Genomic DNA, 18,720 nt, shown 5'->3' with positions numbered 1-18,720 from the left:
ATACTGTAACAAAAATACTGTTAACTATTCTTAAAAAAAATTAAAACTTTTGTAAACTGAAAACCAACCGCGTACACGGTGAATTTACCCCAATGCAGCGTTCTAAGATACTCGAAGTATTAAAGATAAAAAGCAAAATTTTTTAAACAATTCGGAGGAAAATATGAAGGGGATTTGTTTCTTTTCATATTACAAGGATAAGAATTAAGGGGAATAATGAAATGATAGACGTGTAGAATATCATAACAATCATCTATTTTTATTCTACGACAGGATACATTTTTTACTTTCATATGTACCTCACTTCCGCGTCGTCCATCGCGATCGCAATGGGGCAGAAGACACAAATATATAATTCGAGTACATCGCACATAGAAGCTGGAATCGCACGCAGACACATTGACATTTTGCAATTCAAATCCGTAAGAAAAGTTTCCATAAAAATAGCACCAAATAGATTCGCGGAATGGTGCGTTTAGACGAATTAAATGAATGCTCATAGATCCCCACTTCGAAAAACTCGTGTCTCTATTCTGTTAAATTGATAATTTATAGATTAAATATAGGAAGAACGAACATTCGCTCGTCTGAACGGACCATGGGAGATTCGCATTTATCAATCAGTCATACTTAAAGGATATAAATAGTCAAGCTAGAACGTAATCTAATGACTCTAAAATCTAAATTAATTCGGTTTCGGCTTAAAAATTAATGGATGGCATCGACACGTTGCTCAGCTCGTCAAACTATAATCGAGCAACAAGCTGAATGTAATTAAAAAATAGTGTAGAAAAATAGCTGGACATCTTTTTAGGGTATAGTAATTGATTTAGCATCAGGCTGACTACTGATAGAAGTACTAGATATCACATTGTTGAGATCATTACACACACTCAGCATGGAAGATACTGTTTCGAAGGGAAGAATCGAAATTGGAGAACTCGCGGTTCGTTTTCTCAGGTTCAGTCTCGACTCTCCGTCCTAGCAGGCGAAACGGAGATTCCTACACAGGAAATTGGGAAAGCGAGTTGTACAAAATTATTCTTATTACTCCTTAGATACACAATTTCTTAATACTCCACACAGATTCAACTCTTCATTAGTGTTTAATTATTATTCTATGTACAATACTAAATTCTTACTTTTGTAGAACTAATAAATTCTCTTTTAAACGAATAGAGAGATAAAAAATTAAGAATTTACCTTCTTCTGCATATAACTCTGCACGTCGAAGCCCATGTAAAATGCGATCCTCTGCAAACCTAAGAGAGATCTCAGTCGCAAGCAAGGATCTGGTTGGAGCAATCGTTTGAGGAGATCCTTCGCAGCCGCGGAAATGTTTTCTGCGTTCGGTGGCAGAGTTCCAGCTGGTGCATAACCAGTTCCTCTGTCCTCTGGTAAAAGTTCGCTGGATGTACCGGCTGGATACTGCAACACGTATACGTGCACACGTGACGTAATTGATGAAAGATCGCTTTACGCGAGAAGAGTACAAGTCGAGAGAATAAGGATTAGGAATCTCGAAATTCCAAAATGATATAATAACAGATCACTGGTATTTAAATTATATAAATTCGTTTCCCAGCGAATGTGTGCTATTAATTAAAAAATGGGTTGCACAGGTCGAAAGGTTAACGATCGACACCTGCGCCAGTGGATAGGACCTGTCGAAGGGCTGTGACCGACGCGGTGCGCTGTCCATAAATATTTGTTTTTACGAGTGGAAGGTCGTCAGACTAGAGAAGCTATTACCGATGTGGAGTGTAGCCTGTCTAGGTGGTCGGGTGGCTCTACACCTTGCCAGGTACTCACTCCGCCTCGCGCAGATACACACGCAGGGTCAACGGCCACTCGCGACCCTCAACCTATTCGCTCGTTCATATCCCTCGAGCGTGTGCGCTGCGAATCCTCTCTCAATGCGCAATATTCTTTGTCTTATCCATTTCGATCGACCGTCGACGCGACTCGACGTTTATAACAATTTTTGTTCGATCGATTTTTAGAAATACTCATCGGTCTAAGTTCGTTCGAGGAAAATATGAGATGAAATCGATGAAGAGCATCGTGAGATGAAACTAGAAACTACTGTTTAGCAATTACGTATTTAGATCACGGTATTATTTCATTATCAACAAGATCATGATCGGCCTCTTGCCTGTGCAATTCCCCGAGTCGTTACGTCAGACAAGGCAGGAATCATTTTAATTACCAGGTCGTGTTACACATGCATCTTTTGACAAGAGAACCTCCTCGAGTCCGACATTCCCACACACTAACAACGCACCCAATTTAATTAGCGAAATATATTAACGATCATCAGATATACCTACAATGCTGACATTGTAATCAATGAAAAGGAATCAGGCTCTTTCGTAGACTTGATTGCCCGAGGCTCAAATAATTATTCTCACACGGCATCATATTCCCGATTAATAAATTTACACGAACGTCCACAAAATACTGAGAACATGTTATAAAAAAAAGTGCCAATGACTTTGCAGGAATTTCATCGTTCGAAAGGGTGAATCGCGACGCTATATTAAAATTTCTCTCATAAATCAGTTGGAAGAATCTCGACCTTTCGCGGTGGTTAGGCATGGGCAAGTACGTGATCCACGAACGGGATAAATTACGGCGATCGATAATGACCGGTGCGGCGCGTCGGTGTTTCTAAATCGTTGTTTACAAGCGAAGTCGTCGGGGGAAAGGGAATAGCTATGAGCGCGCGGAAGATCGGCTAGCGAAGTTATTCCAATTCGATCTCGTCGGAGAACCTTGACCGAGAGTAACGGTACAGAGAACGATCATTACGAAGATCGTAGAGATAGATGAGGCGCTCTTAAACGGCGGCCTCCCGATCTCGTTCTGCATAGATCCGATCCGAACGGTCTGTTCCAGTTCATTCGATCTGCACGAGCTGGCTCGTGATCTTCGGTTCGATGATCCCGGTCTACCTCCCCCTTTCACCGCGGTGAAATACGTGCCGAGAGATGATTATTGATCGTCTCGGGCTGGATCATCGATCACCATGCCTCGGATACGGTTCCGCGGATAGATTGTGGGAAGTAGTCGAATGGTAGACCCACTTCTTGCCACGAATGTAATCTCTTCTGCGCGCGTGTTCGCGTTAAAACTGTTCATAACTCATTCCTGTCACCCTGGCAACAAGTCCCAAGCATCGAACCCTCGTAAACAAAAAATTGTCATATAATTCTTTTGTTGAATGACGAATTAGTTATCAGTGTTAGTATAGTCTTATTCAACGACATTAAACTTAGATAAAGGATGTTACTCAGCCCTGAAACTACCCAAAATCCTTACTCATCCTCTATTCCAAATATCCCTACTCCTACCCTCCAATTACTCATACTGAATAAATATAAGGACCAAAAAATATGTACAATAGGACAGATTCCAGTAGTTCGTGCTGACGTGCAGAGCTATACCATAATAAAGTTTTAGAAGTTCCAAATTAGTAAATGTTGCAATTAATTCCTACATTAGGGTACAACACTTTGACACTGAAACTGTCGTCGCACTCTTCTAGCTTTTCCTAAAGACAATTCGTATTCGATAGACGTCAATTCCAGGTGTCAGGGGACGGTAAACAAAAATCTTGGGCGACGACTTCCGCATGTTCGCGGCCACTTCGCGGCGAGTCTTCGACGAAGTCGACTCGAGACGGGAAAAATCGGGGCCGTTGAACGGGCGACGACGGTCGGGCGCTTCTCAAAATGATTTTTTCAAGAAAAGACGAGACCTATGAACTCGATATACACTCGCGTGCGCCACGCTCGCGCTCACTAAATACCAGTTGGATCAGAAGGCTAGGCCAGCTAATTGCTCGGCAAACCTGGGTCCCGATTCACCGACGCGGATACGTTCGTTAGCACTCCTTGCGGTAGTCTTGCCTCCACTTTGTTCACTTTTATCTCGCTTTAAACGCGGTGTTAGAACTTCTGAACAAGCAAACGGTCTATCGAGTGGTCTACCGAGAGATTCCGCTGGTGAAGTTGAATCGGTTGGAGGATGTGCTTAAAGAAGTGCACCGAAAGAAAATCAATGTTTACGATGGGTTTGCACTTCTCGAAAGTATAATATTTTATTTGAAGTAGCACCGAGAGAATTTGAATAAGCATGAAATTCACATTCCTATCGTGATCTTGTAACTGCAAAGCAGAAACGATAATTAATTTAATAAAGAAATAGTTGATTACAACCAGGAATGCAATTCATCGCATTTTATCCAATTCTTTACAGTGCGTTCACAGTTAATAATCATTCTAGGTAATCGTTCTTGACTACAGTACGCACATTTTGCGGCTTGCACAATGCATCGAAGAAAAGATTCCAAACAGCGAACAATAGTGGGAAGGTTTGCGCGTGAACAGAGGAAACGCGAGATTTCTGGATTACGAATACAAAAGTGATACGCCGTTTCCTATGAACGCCGGTTAAGTTCGTTAGCGTTGCCATAATCGAGTGAAACGATAACGTTTCCTGTTAGGACGAAGACGCGCCATCATCGCGTAAACGTAGTTACTTCTATGCGTGGTTACTTCCCTTCAGGAGCTTTTCCGCTCGGCTGGCTCGACGCACCGCGATGCGCTCGGCGAAAAGACGTTTTCACGGACGACGGGAAGGTTCATCGTGAGAATTTTCATGCATGCGACCGGGGAAATAATTTTTCTACTTTCCTCTTCGTTAGAATTCGTTTCTCATAGTAAAAAGACGAGTGATGGAAGTTGAGCTCGTTTTTTTTTTTCACGTTTCTAAGTGCTACAAAAATAATTGTGTAATTCGGTAATTGAAGGGTACAGATAGTTTTAATAATTTAAATACAAAGCTTCAAGTTTAACGGTTGATCATCGATTAACGATGCGTCGATGGAACGTGTAGCGATGTGATGAGCGGATGTCACGAAACGAAGAGGAAACTCTAAGACAGACTCCAGCACGTGTCTCATGTCTGCAATCGCAATGATCTCGTATTTTGATGCGTACACTTTCTCCGTTTATCGACACAAAGTAAATAAGATTTTTACATAAAAATTTGAACGAAGGTAATGTCTTAAAACACGTCGCTGAGTGTCTGTGACAAAATGATTTATTCGATGTTACCACAGAAAATTCTTTCGATAATCGATGTCAACGGACAGGTTTCAATTTCTAAGCTGCGATTACCGTAATCGTCAGGAATACTCCGTCGCGAAACTTTATAACAAATGAATATTGACGACCGGTTTGCTCGAACGGTGTCAAGGACACTTACAATTATTTCTCGCGATAAAGGAGACATTAACTCGACGATTTAAGAAAGTAGGAGGACTGACACAGCTTACCGAAGTCTTCAGTTATTTCATACATACAATTTCGAGTCTATCTGAATTGACCTGAAATTATATTGAAATAAATATGTTTGTAGGTCTGCTTGAAGTAGCCAGCAGAACTGCTGCATTCTCTAAGAAAAGGCGAGCAGAGTGGTCCGGCACGAATCAATATTACGCGGTGCGCGAAGCCTCGTTTCTCTCGAGGTGCATCGACCACGGGGCCGGCCGGCCGGCCGGTTCTATTCCCGGCACGATGACGGTGTTCTCACGACAGTAACTGCAAATAGAAACCGGTGATTACGAATCCATCATCGGTGGCAACGGAGGTGGAGTCCTTGCCAGGAATTCCTTCGCGTCTTTTTCTCGGTCAAAGGATACGAGAAAATAGAAATCCTTCGACGAGCGAGATTTTCCACAACTTAGAGATACGAGATACCGTCTAAAGAAGTGTAATTATTAGACTGCGAATTTTTATAAAAAAAATAAAGTAGTTGGAATACAGGACTAAGGGATGAAATTTAGATATGTCTGCCATTTATGAAATAAATATCATACGAATTTTGCTTACAATATTTTCCATGCTTTTGTACTGAATGCACTGATTAGAATTTTATAATAAAATATGATAAATTGGATAAAACTGATTTAAGAACCATTGATTGAATCTCATACGTTGTCTTGACAATATTCAATTCCTAGTTGAATATACGACACGAAACAAAGGTTGCGAGGTTTGTAGAAGAACAGAGAAAAGTGTGCGAAGGAGGGAAGCACGGAGAGAAACGAAGAAAGCATTAGGAGGAGGAAAGAGGACCGGTCGCGTGGTGAATGCAGGCTCGGACATTAACTTCCCATTAACCGTCGGCCATTAAAGGAGTCCGGGAGGAGCTGGCGCCAGGAGTAATCGGGCATCGGGTACTAGGCGCCCCGTGCAATCCGCGTACGACACAACCGCGGCTATTTATAAACTTGCCCCGCTGCTGCAGGCGAGCCGCGCGTGAATAAAATCGTGATAAAGTACCCTTTCGGCATGTATTTCCACGCGAATTTCCTCGCTAATGAAGCTGTCCTTGACTGAGGCTTCGGAGAGGTTGAAAACAACTTCCGAACGGGTCTATCCCCGTTGTCTCGCATCTTAGCGCGATGCCGGACAAACTGACCGTGTCTCTATTAAATAAACGAAAAAAGGGGAACAAGAAGGAGTAATTGAAGAGCCGGGAGTGCAAAAAGGCGGGATCGAATTTGTCATTCGAGGCAATTGCGCGGTACGAAGCTTTCCATCAAAGCGGCGCGACACTCGAGGAATCTAATCGCGGCGCGTTCCCGCAGAAGGGAAGTCACGGGACGAGCGCGTCGAGGTCATCGAGGACAGCAATTTCGATGAAAATCGATGAGCCAATGGGACCGGGAACCAAGGTGGAAAAAGAAGAAGAAGAAGAAGAAGAAGAAGAAGAGGGAAGAGAGGTGCGAGGGCACGGGTACGTGGCAATCAAGCTGCAGAAAACCGTGATATTCCCTTCCCTCTCGACTCGGTCGGCCGACGGTGACCAACATTTCCTCACGTACGCGCGCGCAGCGATCTAGGATCTATAAATAGCGGCGGGATGGAGCGAAGTGGATGAAAAAGCGCGACCGGGCGATTTCGCGTTCGCAGAAGACGAAGAAGAAGAAGAAACCAGCCGTGGCGTGGTAATTAGAGAGAAGGAACGGGTAGACGATAGTAAAGCGATCACGTACCACGGTGTACCGATCGCCTGAAGAAGCGTAACCAGTACCAGTCCACCAACACAGCCTTCGTTCTAACTAATATTTAGGATCTATAAATAGCAGCGTGGACCTGGACGACGAAGAAGAGGTGCGCGCGAGTCGGCTATGTTTGCTATGTACTGGTACACCTCAAAGCGCCGCCGTACAACGCCGAGGATTCCGTTTGCCATGTTCACGGATGAATTATGCAATTATTCCGGTCGATCTCACCGGTGTTATTACAAGAAATGAGCGACATTATGAATTAGCATAGTTCGAGGTTACACTCTCAAGTTCAATTTCTTTACTTCTAATTCAAACTAAATTACTAAAAATCCAGGATTTGATTTACTATTAACGTATAAAAGAGTCATTAAAGATTTCTTAAAACTCACAAATATAATAAATATCCCAATACCCACTACGTTTTCTCCTATAATTTAATATGCAATCTCGAGATAGTGAGAAATTATAACGTGACCGGAATTTGGGACATTCATCCTACTTTTACATTAATAAATTATTTGAGAAATGGGAATTCTATAATTGAATATGAATGAATGAATATTTGACCGTCAAACCTCGCATCGGTTCGAATCATCGACGAAAGGAGAGCATCGAAACTGGCAGCTTCGAAAATCTGTAACATCGGAGATGTTCGCGTTCCAGGTGAAACGAGGCGTGCATCGTTGCGGCAGCAGCACGCACGCGAGCAGAAACACACGCGGCCCAGGTAATGCCCAAGATCTATAAATAGCCACCGTCGAGGGGTGCAGTGGGCACCTCGAAAGCGGAGGTGCACGCGTTGCACGCGAGGTGTCTTCTCCCCCCGGTGCCGGGCCGAGAGAGATAGAGGGAAACAACAACAAAAAAATGGAAAAGAGAAGGATCGACTGGTTCAGCTTGGATGCCTTCTTCGGCATAGGCGCCAGAACATCGTAAACCCTCACCGAGGAGGAGAACGCTGCTGCTTTTTTCCTGGCTTAGAGTCGGTGTTCAGTCGCGAGGGCCTTGCCTTAAGTCGAACAACTTAATTCTACATAATTACGGGAATAAACGGGAGGGTCTGCCTGTTCGGGAACGTTCGATCGATTCGTGGAATCTACACGGTTAGACACGAGGCTAGACGTTTACAATTAGTCCGTCTAAAAGCAAAATAATAACATTTTATTCATTATACAAGACTATGGGTACCGTTATTTAAAAATTATGAGACAACTAGTGACGCTTAGCAAATAAGGAAGTTCGAATCCGCTATGAAATTAGTACGAGCATCGATCAATCACGAAGCAACATCTGTTACAAGGAAGATTTATATAGTTACTGCGGAATACTTAATAATCCTTTGAACTGTACTTTCAAATAACTAATCACGCACGAGATTACTGAGATTACGTTCGACCAAGATGCTTAAAAAATTGATTAGGACTAAAAATATACATTCCTTTTCTTTTCTCGATCTCATCAATCTTACATGTACGCTCCACTTCATAAATGATAAGACGATAATAGTGACAAAAAATGTGTGCAATTCTTCGTTCTACGCCATTGGATCTGAGGGGTCCGAGTAGCGAATGCTAGCTTCTGTACACTCGGCCTCCAGAAAGGAAGTAGCGTAACGAGATGGCGGCGCCGACAAGGTGCAAGGGAGAGATGCACCAGCCGCGGTGCATCTTTGATGCTCCGGTATCGCGGGACTGCGAACCGTAGTTAACGATTTTTATCCAGAAAAGAGAGGACGAGGATAAAGCGGAGAACAGTGGCGGAATGGAGATCTGGTTTGCCTTGCGAAGGTTTTCTTGCGTCCTAAGACTTGAGCACCCCTCTCCCGGGTTCTATCAGGAAAGTAACCGACAAACTGATAATCCGACGGTGTCAGACTAAAAGTTAGAACGATTACTGACATATTTGTAGAATTATTGAAAGAACGTATTTCATATAAAACTATTAAAAGCTGTACTATGTTACAAATCTTTTCTGCATTGCTTGTCTCGTTAGGGTGACCGCTAACTTCTAATAAAACCAAGTTACCTCGCGGCTTCGAATTCGAAATGATACGACTATGTTCACCGTGACAGCAAAGGCTTGTTACGAGGCGGTGAGCTCTGTACGAGGGACTGGGAATATAGTTTACGATCGCAGCGGTGGCAAGCGTTAAAACCGATTTTACGTTTTGCGTGGCTTCTGTACTAGCCGATGCCTGCGTGTAATATACGCGAAGAGTAGATTGTGTTACCTCGGTAGCCTGGGTACCGGTTGAATTATGTCGAGATGCTGATTTTAATTTGCGGATATCGCGATAGTGGTAAGACTGTTTTGAGATGTTGGCTGGCCAGCGAGCGTAGATGTAATCGGATTTGAACAAGGTAGGGCGAGGATACGAGAACACCGGTGAAGTATTGATAGTTGTAAAGATACATGTGCGGAGAGGTGAATGAAATTTATGGTTAAGAGCGAATGGTGTGGTCTGACTAGGAAGTGGTGAAATCTATTTGCCATAGAACTTTGTCCAAGTCGATGTATGTTCCTGCTACTACCAATAGACAAACTCGTTTATTTATAACGCAGGAGAAATATTTTCTTTAGTAATAACTGTATTTTAAACAAGGGTTGCAAAAAGAAATGACTTGTATGGAGTAATAGAAAGGGCTTCTATAAAAAGAAGACATGGCCTGACTTCGTTTATACGTAGATCGTTTCCTTCGGAGTCGCGATAGCCTGCGGTAGCCAGGGGCAGAAAAGGAGCAACGCGTTAAGATACACATGTACATTGTTCACGACGAACATTCCCGGGGTGCCACCGATCGTCGACGATATTTTTTCGATTGCCCTCCCGCAGAGAGAGGAATACCAAAGCAAACTGAGCCGGTTTACCTTGCGAAGATTTTCTTGCACGGCGAAGAAGCTACCCTCGCGCGACAGCTTTTTGTTTGAAACCAGACGATTCACGGAGAAACGAATAGACGATTCAGAGATCGCAGACAAGCCCGCGAGGTTTCTCAGAAATCGATTTCATGCAAAACTATATATTTCGAAAACTAACATTTGATCCGAATTGATGAGAAAATAAAGAATGAGAAATTAGGTGATTAAAAATAAGATATAACTCGAGGTTAATTGCTTGATTCCCCACCGAAAGAGGGGATCTCATCGAAAACGATACGCCAAAGAGAAACAAGAAACAAAGTGAAAAACGATGAGGCCCTCGAGTTACATGCCTATTAGCACCCCCAGGTACCAGCAGCACCCCGTCCGAATTCATCTTCGCCGGTCGATTAAAACCTATCAAAGATCGAAATCTAAGATTCGATCCGTGGTCCTGAGCCTGGAGCCTCTTGAGGCCGACGCGACGCTTAATCTGCATAGAGAATCTCGTGGGGGTTACCCAGCGAGCGTCGTATTTTTCGTGGTCCGACAGCCAGCAACGCTGAATCCGGCCGGTGTACTATATCATGGCCCATCAGACAGCCAGAAATTATCGCTGGTTTAAGAATTCGTCCTGCGCGGATGATTCGTGTTGCGAGCTTATGTCTGGGACCCCAAAAAACTCGTTAAGTGCGCCCCGCGAAACCACTTTTATATAGAAGCAAGAAAAAAGAGTATCAAGAGAAGAATTGTTAAAGGAATACGAAGTTTGGCTGGAAGCAAAAAAGGAAACGTCTGAGGGCGTTGAAGTTCAAGGCGAAAGATGCACGAGAGGAAAGAATTGAAAGAAAGGGTAGACTACGTCATTTTTCTATCGTATTATACGTTGCTCAGCATATTATTTTTGCTTAATGATGGATCCACGATGTTCTCAATAACTTTTCTACCCCTAATCATTTTATGAATGTTCTACATCAAGTAATTACAAATCTCAGCTAAAAGTTAGAAATACAGTACATCCTTGGCAAATTCGATTCGACCAAAAAGATGCTTCATAATGTGTTCACACAAAGAAGTGTTAAAAAAGAACTCGAATCTCTTGGTTGAAGAAGCTCGGCCACGTCGTCTGTAAAATAATCGTCTGTTCGGGCAGTGTCCCAAGAAGAAGAAGAAGTCGGAGGAAGGAAGGGTCCAGAGTCTGGAACAGGAACGAAAGGTGGACGGAGGGTGGAAAGCGAAGAGGGACGGGGGGCGAAGAACCGGGACGCAGGGAAAAAAGAGGAAGGAAGATGCGCGGACGGTGTTGGAGCAGGTTTAGCTTTTTGCTCGGACGTTCAGCAAAGCGTGTCGGCGCGAATCCCCGTATACGGCGAACGGACAAGAAAGGAGATTGGAGGAAGCTGGGAGACCGAAGGGCAGAGGGACAGGCAGAAAAACGGAGGGGGAGGGAGAACGGAGGGATCGAGATGGAGGGAGCGAAGAAAAAAAGTCACCCTCCGTGGCGCCTGAAGGTGATGGGCGAACCAACGACCGGTCGCTAAGGGACGCGTGGATCAGTGCTCCACGACGACTTCGACCTTCGAGGTTCTGCTGCGTTCACCAACCAGGTTCACCAACCTTTTCACGGATCATTCTTGTCCATTATTGAATAACGCTCCGCGCGTCTCTCTCACCCGGAGATCAAACGATTACACTTCTGCTTACATGTTCATCGAAGTATTATGAGGTACTTAACCAAGCCAACTGGTTCGGTCGTTACAGGGATTACCCAGATCTCTTTTCCCCCCTTTTATCGATCCTCGCGAATATTGCAGTTACAGGATTTTGTTCACGGTTTCATGCTGCCAAATTGTCCAATACACTAGGTTAGATTTTTCTCTGGACATCATGCTCACTTTTCAGATCTTACATCAATAACAATTTTATCAATAGTCAAAGCTGATGATGCTTAAAACGCTCTTTGTCTCATTGCGAATGATAAAAAAGTTTAGGCACGACGATCTTACCACGAGTCGCATAATCAAAATCGCAATTGCGAATTGACACTGCGAAAAAGTAAGATTGCTTGCTGGAAGAAGGAAGAGGGAGGAGCCGCGAGTACACGAGTCGGGAATGAGATATCGCAGTGAGTCGCGTTCCGGAACGCGTCGTCCGAGAGTAGCTAATTTAGTGGCTGGCGCCAGGTTCCTTGTCCGAGTGAATACCCGTTAATCCTACGGCTACTTATTTTTATTCCCGCGTCTCATTCGATCGAGCCACAAGTCGGCACACCCAGTCTTTTCCCCTCTGTCACTCGCAATTCCCAAGAACGACCGCTCTGGCTTCTCATCGCTGAGAGAGATTTGCGAAAAGAATATCATTTCACATAAAAAATATAAAATTAAAAATGTCTGATGTTATAACTTCTTAATATCAACTGAATATTTGCAAAGAAAAACTTTTATATACAGTAAGCAATTTATAACTGAAATACAGAAATATTGCGGAATCACTCGCGGCTCGAAGCTGACTCGCGAGTCAACGTTCGAGAACCGTGAAATTATTCTAGAGGCCATGCAACAAGTGCGAATCTTTCGTGTTTGCTTTCGATCAAATTCAGGTCACTGATGTCCCACCGGTTATATTTACACGCAATCATGAATCGAATCGACCAACGTTAATAATGACCGCGTTATCAAAAGCTTCAGTAACTCCCATATACTTCAAAACTAGTGTAAATTTATAAATGATTAATGAACGATTCCTCGATGTAGAGATTACTCTCATCGCTAGCTATCTAGCTAAATAGTAGATCAGGAAACGGCGAAGAGTAATCATGAAACGAACGGGTGGAGCCGTAGCGTGATCGCATATGCGTCGCGATTCACGAGGAAAACGCGCAGCCCATACGAGAATCAGAACGGTCACGTTGGAATCGGTAATTAGCCAGGTACGGATTTAATGGAGCGTGGCGATTCTTAACGGTAGATTCGATGGATGCGGGATCGTAGATCAGATCCTCTCAACGAATAGCAGTAAGTTACATCATAGATCTCTGAATTCTTCGAATATAAATGATCAGTCAATTTCTCATTTGGATTTCAATCGAAATGGTGAATTTTAAGTAAAACCATGTAAAGCACTAAAGAAAGAAGTAAAACGTCGAAGATACTATCTTACATGATTTCTCTTCGATACATATCAGATAATCTGTTTATGAAATTGATAATTGTGAAAAAGATTGGCGAAGCTTAATTAGAGGTAAAGGGTGGTGATTGCGGGGATGGATAATGGGTTCGTTGTCTCGAATCTTCTTTCACGCTTGTATCACTCTCTCGACACTCTCGAGCGACGACGCGTTGAATAACGGGCGATAAAGGCGAATGCCGCGGGAATATCACGATAATCGGCCGAATGATGGATAATGATCGGGGCGGCTGCCTTTCGCGCACCCCTGCCCCACCGTAAACCGGGCGCCATTATTCAATTGAATTCAATGCTACACCGACCATTACGGAATTGACTTCGAGAACTTTCTTTCGGGCATCCGTCTCGTCGGACAGACGATACTTCCGCCGGCCAACCCCGACGCGAGCGCGAGAAACGACCCCGTGTAACCTGCACGAAACCACCCCTCGTTAACTCATCTACGTTGACGCAATCGAACGTGTTCAATGCTGTTTTAAAATTAATTCTCTGTCGATCAGAGATGAACTTTAAAAAATGGGGGTTAATAAAGAGTTCCATGGATCTCGGTTATTTCAGTACTTTTCCTCAAACGATCGATGGATCTCTCAGAAAAATGTTCGCAACGTTTATGTCACAATTCTATTAAATCTTCAAGGACTTCCACGCTGCAACATGGGTCAATTAGCGAAACGTACTTGCGAGAAATGCGGATAAAAAATTAATTGATCCACGAGAACCTACGTAAAGAGAAAAATAATATTTGATGGACGCATGAATCATTTCCTAGAGAATACAATTACAGTCTTCAACGATGAATCACGCGCACACGTTCTTTCCTTTAAATCATAGGATTCATAACAATTAAGATCTACCACATCCATTGTTTGAACAACGATCATTGTTAGGTTTTAAGTGTGCAGGTAAAAAATAGATCATGATACGTACTTCGTTAATCATTCTTAAGTCGAACGGAAATAATAGTGATTGTAATACTACAGAATGTACGATTTTATGCCGACAGAATATAAATATTCTCTTCCAATCATTATATACGTATAAATAGACATGATTATTCAGTGCCTGGTACTGGAATCTTAATTTGGAACCTCGTTGATTTAAATTATCGAACTTCCTCCAAATTGTTTGTCTTCATCGAGCAATAAATGAAACACGCGCAAAAGTGGAATTAATTTTTGAGCAGTGAAGAATCGTTTTAATTCACGGTGGCGTAGTCGCCTCACGTTGGCATCGGCACAAGACGAGAAGAGCGAACCCGTCCGTCCGTCCGTCGATTCTTCTCCTTTTTTTCCTTTTCCGGCAGCGCCGCACCGGTGTGCCAGCTCGCGTTGACTACTGACATTGAGATCGTCAAGAAGCGTCCATTGTGCGCTTCGCGTTTCGCACCCGGACTGCTAATGTACGCGCTCAGACGCCTTCGCGAATTCTTTCGGGAGAGGAACACTGGGACACGGTATGAACTCTGACACGAACGCTTTTGTATGCCATACGGGTTCGATACAAGAGAAATTGAAGAATTAAATACGAATCATCATGTAATTGATACTTGCCTCGAGTATGGAAATTACGCGTTTTATAGGGAAAAAAGAAGCACGTAGCATTGCATCAGATCATAGAGTTTATTATTAAACGCACGTCGCCTCATAAACCACGCGGATTCTCTTTTAATTCCAGCTAATCGCTAATTTTCAGCATTCAACAGACGGTATCGCATAATGACCGCGATAACGATTCTCATTTTTGCATGAACACGTTATTTCAACCGCAATTAGTCGTGGCAATCGCTCGTTATTGCGCTAGTCTAACTGAATTAAAATGAGATATAAATATAAATTAATAGTAATAAGCCTTGGGAGAACTATGATGATGATGAATTGATTACGTGCAAACGGAGCCAGCGGGAAAAAGAAATTGTTTGTTTTTTGTATAGCGGTAGCGATAGCTATATGTACATAGATTTATTTTTCCGCGTTACTATAAGAACGATGGGCTCCTAGGAAACCATTAAGTATAATTATTATCCATAGTAACGAGTACTGGAAGGTTCTCGCGTCCTTGAATGTTAGGTACTAATGAAAGTATTGTATTGTCTGCCAGTTGAGAAAAATTTACACTCTTACTACGTAGTCTTCTGTGCTCTGCAAATTCCTAGTCCTTTTACATTTTTAACAGAAACTATATTTCTTTTTATTCGTAAATCACACTTGGCCCGTGATCTCCCGTTATCCCCTCGCGTTAACTGTAAACCCGATCTCGACTTCTCTCCATCGTTCCGTCGATCATTTAACTTCGATCGTGTTCCTTTTTCAAATGCTCCAGCACCTTCCCTCTATCCGTCATACCCTCAGCTTTTTATCTCTTTAACATTGTCCGTGGCGCGATTCGAAAAGTCGGCTCGCCGAACTCGATCCATCATACTGGATCGCGTTTTGCTCCCTTTCTACTTCTCTCCTTTTATTCCTTCTGTTTTGTCGTAGCATATTTTTTGAATGGTAGAATATAAGTTTCCTCAAAGCCTTTTGTATATTGCGAAAATATAACTTGCAACGGCACATTTTACATATGAAAAACACATCTCATAGAGTATATATTAGTGATACCGTCTCTCTCTTTATTCAGTGGATAACGTTTTGATATGCGCGGTAAACTTTTAGCAGTCAATATTTGATCATCCACCGACGATCATCAAAGAGACGACAAATATTAGAGTCGAGCGCGGATGATCAGCGTCGGCGAATGTACATTACTCAATAGCGTTCTCTAACGTTTGCAAAATGCTGAGCCACGACTTTGCTCTTTCCTTGGCCCGAAATTAACGCCTGGTCGTATTTCGAATGTTTTATCTTTATCGAACAGCGCTAACATCCATCGTCGCGTTGCGAACTAGCGTTATGCAATTAGTGTGCGCATACTAATTGACATTGCTGAAGGCTGGACAAAAGGGGGATGTATCACGTACATTGTTTTTTTTAATATACAAATGCGACGCTGAGAGCCTCTGTTTAAGGCCTCAGCCTTGTGATTCATTTTCCTGCGCTGTTTATTTCGAGGATATTAAAACGCTGCTGAAGTCATCAGTTACGTGGTAACTCCAGCATACCGATTTTCTATTTCCTTATGATCCGTCTTTTGTGATTACCCTTAGCCACGCGATACGTATTTTAAAATTTTGTAACGCTGCTCGATTCAGAAAATTGTGCCTTGCATTACTTTATGCATCATTATTTTTATCATAGAAAATCTCAAAGAATTTCAATAAAAAAAAAGTAATTTGTAACTATTAGAAATGCATTATTCGCTGTATAAGGATTATAAGCTTGCTTCTGAACACGACTTTCGCATGCTACTCACAGCCGTTTACGGTGGGTGGTCTTTGGTACAAAAAAGAATTTGAGAAACGTGTCGGATTTCATTCAGGCGATTAGAATTCCCGTAATCTCTGACTGCTGGCAGAATTGCAAGTCGACATCGCGCGCGGAATAACGTTTAGGTCGATAAGCGTCGCGAAAATGATTTGATTCTGAGAAGTCGTTGCACACCGTCAAGTTAACTCATAATTTAAATAATCTTTAAATCTACGAGCCTCCTTACAATTAGCAATTATAAAATACTTTAAGAAACTTCCTGTTGGAAACTATTCCAAATCATACAAATATCCTCTAATTACACATATAATTGAAACGCTGTATTAATTCAACTACACGGGAACTTAATTCACACACGTGGTAAAAAGGGTCGATGCTCTAGTTGCACATCGTCTAATCGGATCGACGAAGACGAAAACCCGCGAAACGCGTACTTGACTGTCAATCAAGCTCTGCAGCTTTCGTTTGCAACTACGATTGTAAATTGAATACGAAGGCCGGCAATTTGATATGACCCTAATCGACGCTGTCCCTCGGAAGATAAGAGGGGCCCTTTTGCCGTCACCGGTCAGCATCAACAGCCTCTCGAGAGTGTCACGGCTGATTATGATCGCACCGTACAAAGATCATCGTCGAGGCCTTTAACTTCACTATAAGGTACCATAACGGTCACCAGTGGAATAATACTGGGGCCGGATATCAAGCCTGACAGAAAACCACAGAAGGAAAAGTACCTACTGAAGAACGGGCAGGGTTGGATGGCCGAGGGATAGAGGCACACCGAGACACTTGCCCCGGACATTTCCTATTCTTTTTTTCGTTGTGACCTGAGGATGGTTTGCAAGGTGAGAACAATAGATCTGATCTATTATAAACGATGGAGAGACATAAGGACCTTTGAGATCGAATTCAAAATAGGATTGGCCTTTTCCTTTCAAGCGTTTCGAGTTCCAATCGTTCAGGCCGACAGGAATCGGTCGAATTCGAAATGCAGCAGCCGTGCGACTACCGTGTATTAGTTAAATACGTCATTGAAAATCAGCGATGACCCTGAATGCAAACGAGACAGACAAGTTCGCGGTCGCCTCGGATTTCGTGATCGCGCAACAGAACGACGCGTCGGTTACGACACACGGCCACCGCCGTGTCTCTCTCCCTTGTCGTTTTTCTCTCTCGTCAAATGTAAATCGAAACCCGGTACCGCGGCTGGGCAAATAGCCCCGCGAACCATGGACAGGTGAGAAACGAAGAGAGGAGCTATTTAAACGTGCGTGTCGGAAAAAGCGAGAAAGCGTAAGGGACGCGTAAGTATCGCGCGCGGACTCATGCATCATTGTCATTCATCGGCGATCGGTAGACGTCAGCTGACGGTGAAGTATGAATGAGTATATCGAGGCTCCATCCTCGGCCGCGTGTTTCTCGTCTCGCACGTGACGAGCATCGGTTCCGGAACACTTTTCACCTTCCTTCTTTCCCTCAAAATTGTCCTTACCATCTCTTGTTACTTTTTTAAAGACAGCGGAGATAGACAATATACTTTTATTCAATGAATGATTTTAGTACACGAACAGCTTTCCATCTGGCTACATTGTGATAAGTATAAGTGAAAGGATTTTAAAACGCATTCATTCACTTACTCGAGTTTCATCACCACACACTGTATTTCTCTTAATTTTCCATTTAACTAACGAGTATACGTCATGCATCATTATCTCGTACGTCCGCGCATCACGTTGACAAAGCTTCAGCCTTTTTCTGGGAAACTCTCGACAAAATAAATTATGGTTATTACCGACTATTTTGTAATTACTCGCGCATGATTAACGCGCGATAAGGCAATAGCTGGCGAACGAAGGAAAACAAGTTTGCAAAACAAACGAACTTAACTTCATTTTCATCCGAGACGGATTCATGTACCTATCCTGCCATAATAGACAAATTATTTATCATTTAATGAAAATGTTAACAAAAATATTTGAAGAATTCCATGCGTCAAGTTGTAATGACATTCCACTGATCGTACCTGCCAAATAAATAAATTGATTTGCCTTGAACGTAATCCTAACTCTAAGTTTGAAATCAAATTCTCAAGTTGAAACTGCAGAGTGAGAAGTTTAGGGTCTTCGTCGTTAAGTGGATTACATCAATAGCGATGAATCGGTTCAAATCATCCAACACTACTTTAGCGTTTGACGAATAACATCAGTGACGAAACGTTTGTTAAAAGTT

The 18,720-nt window shown here is 42.9% G+C and overlaps 1 protein-coding gene across 5 annotated transcripts in view; it reads right to left on the bottom strand.

Moving 5' to 3' along the window:
- Positions 1 to 238: 238 nt before the first annotated feature.
- Positions 239 to 18,720, bottom strand: part of S6KL (ribosomal protein S6 kinase like) — a 44,611-nt gene continuing 26,129 nt past the window's right edge. For all 5 annotated transcript variants that reach the window (XM_026814736.1, XM_018027004.2, XM_018027003.2 and 2 more), the window contains 2 exons: positions 1,204 to 1,428; positions 239 to 1,003 (listed from right to left, as the gene is read on the bottom strand). In XM_026814736.1, coding sequence (XP_026670537.1) covers positions 884 to 1,003; positions 1,204 to 1,428 — 345 coding nt within the window. In that variant the 3' untranslated portion in view covers positions 239 to 883. The remainder of the gene's footprint in view (positions 1,004 to 1,203; positions 1,429 to 18,720) is intronic.

Source organism: Ceratina calcarata, unplaced genomic scaffold (assembly GCF_001652005.2).
Source record: "Ceratina calcarata isolate Rehan_Ccalc_2016 unplaced genomic scaffold, ASM165200v1 scaffold397.2, whole genome shotgun sequence".
Taxonomy (NCBI): domain Eukaryota; kingdom Metazoa; phylum Arthropoda; class Insecta; order Hymenoptera; family Apidae; genus Ceratina; species Ceratina calcarata.
Note: the sequence above shows the minus strand (reverse complement) of the source record. Positions and strands in the feature narration are given on the sequence as shown.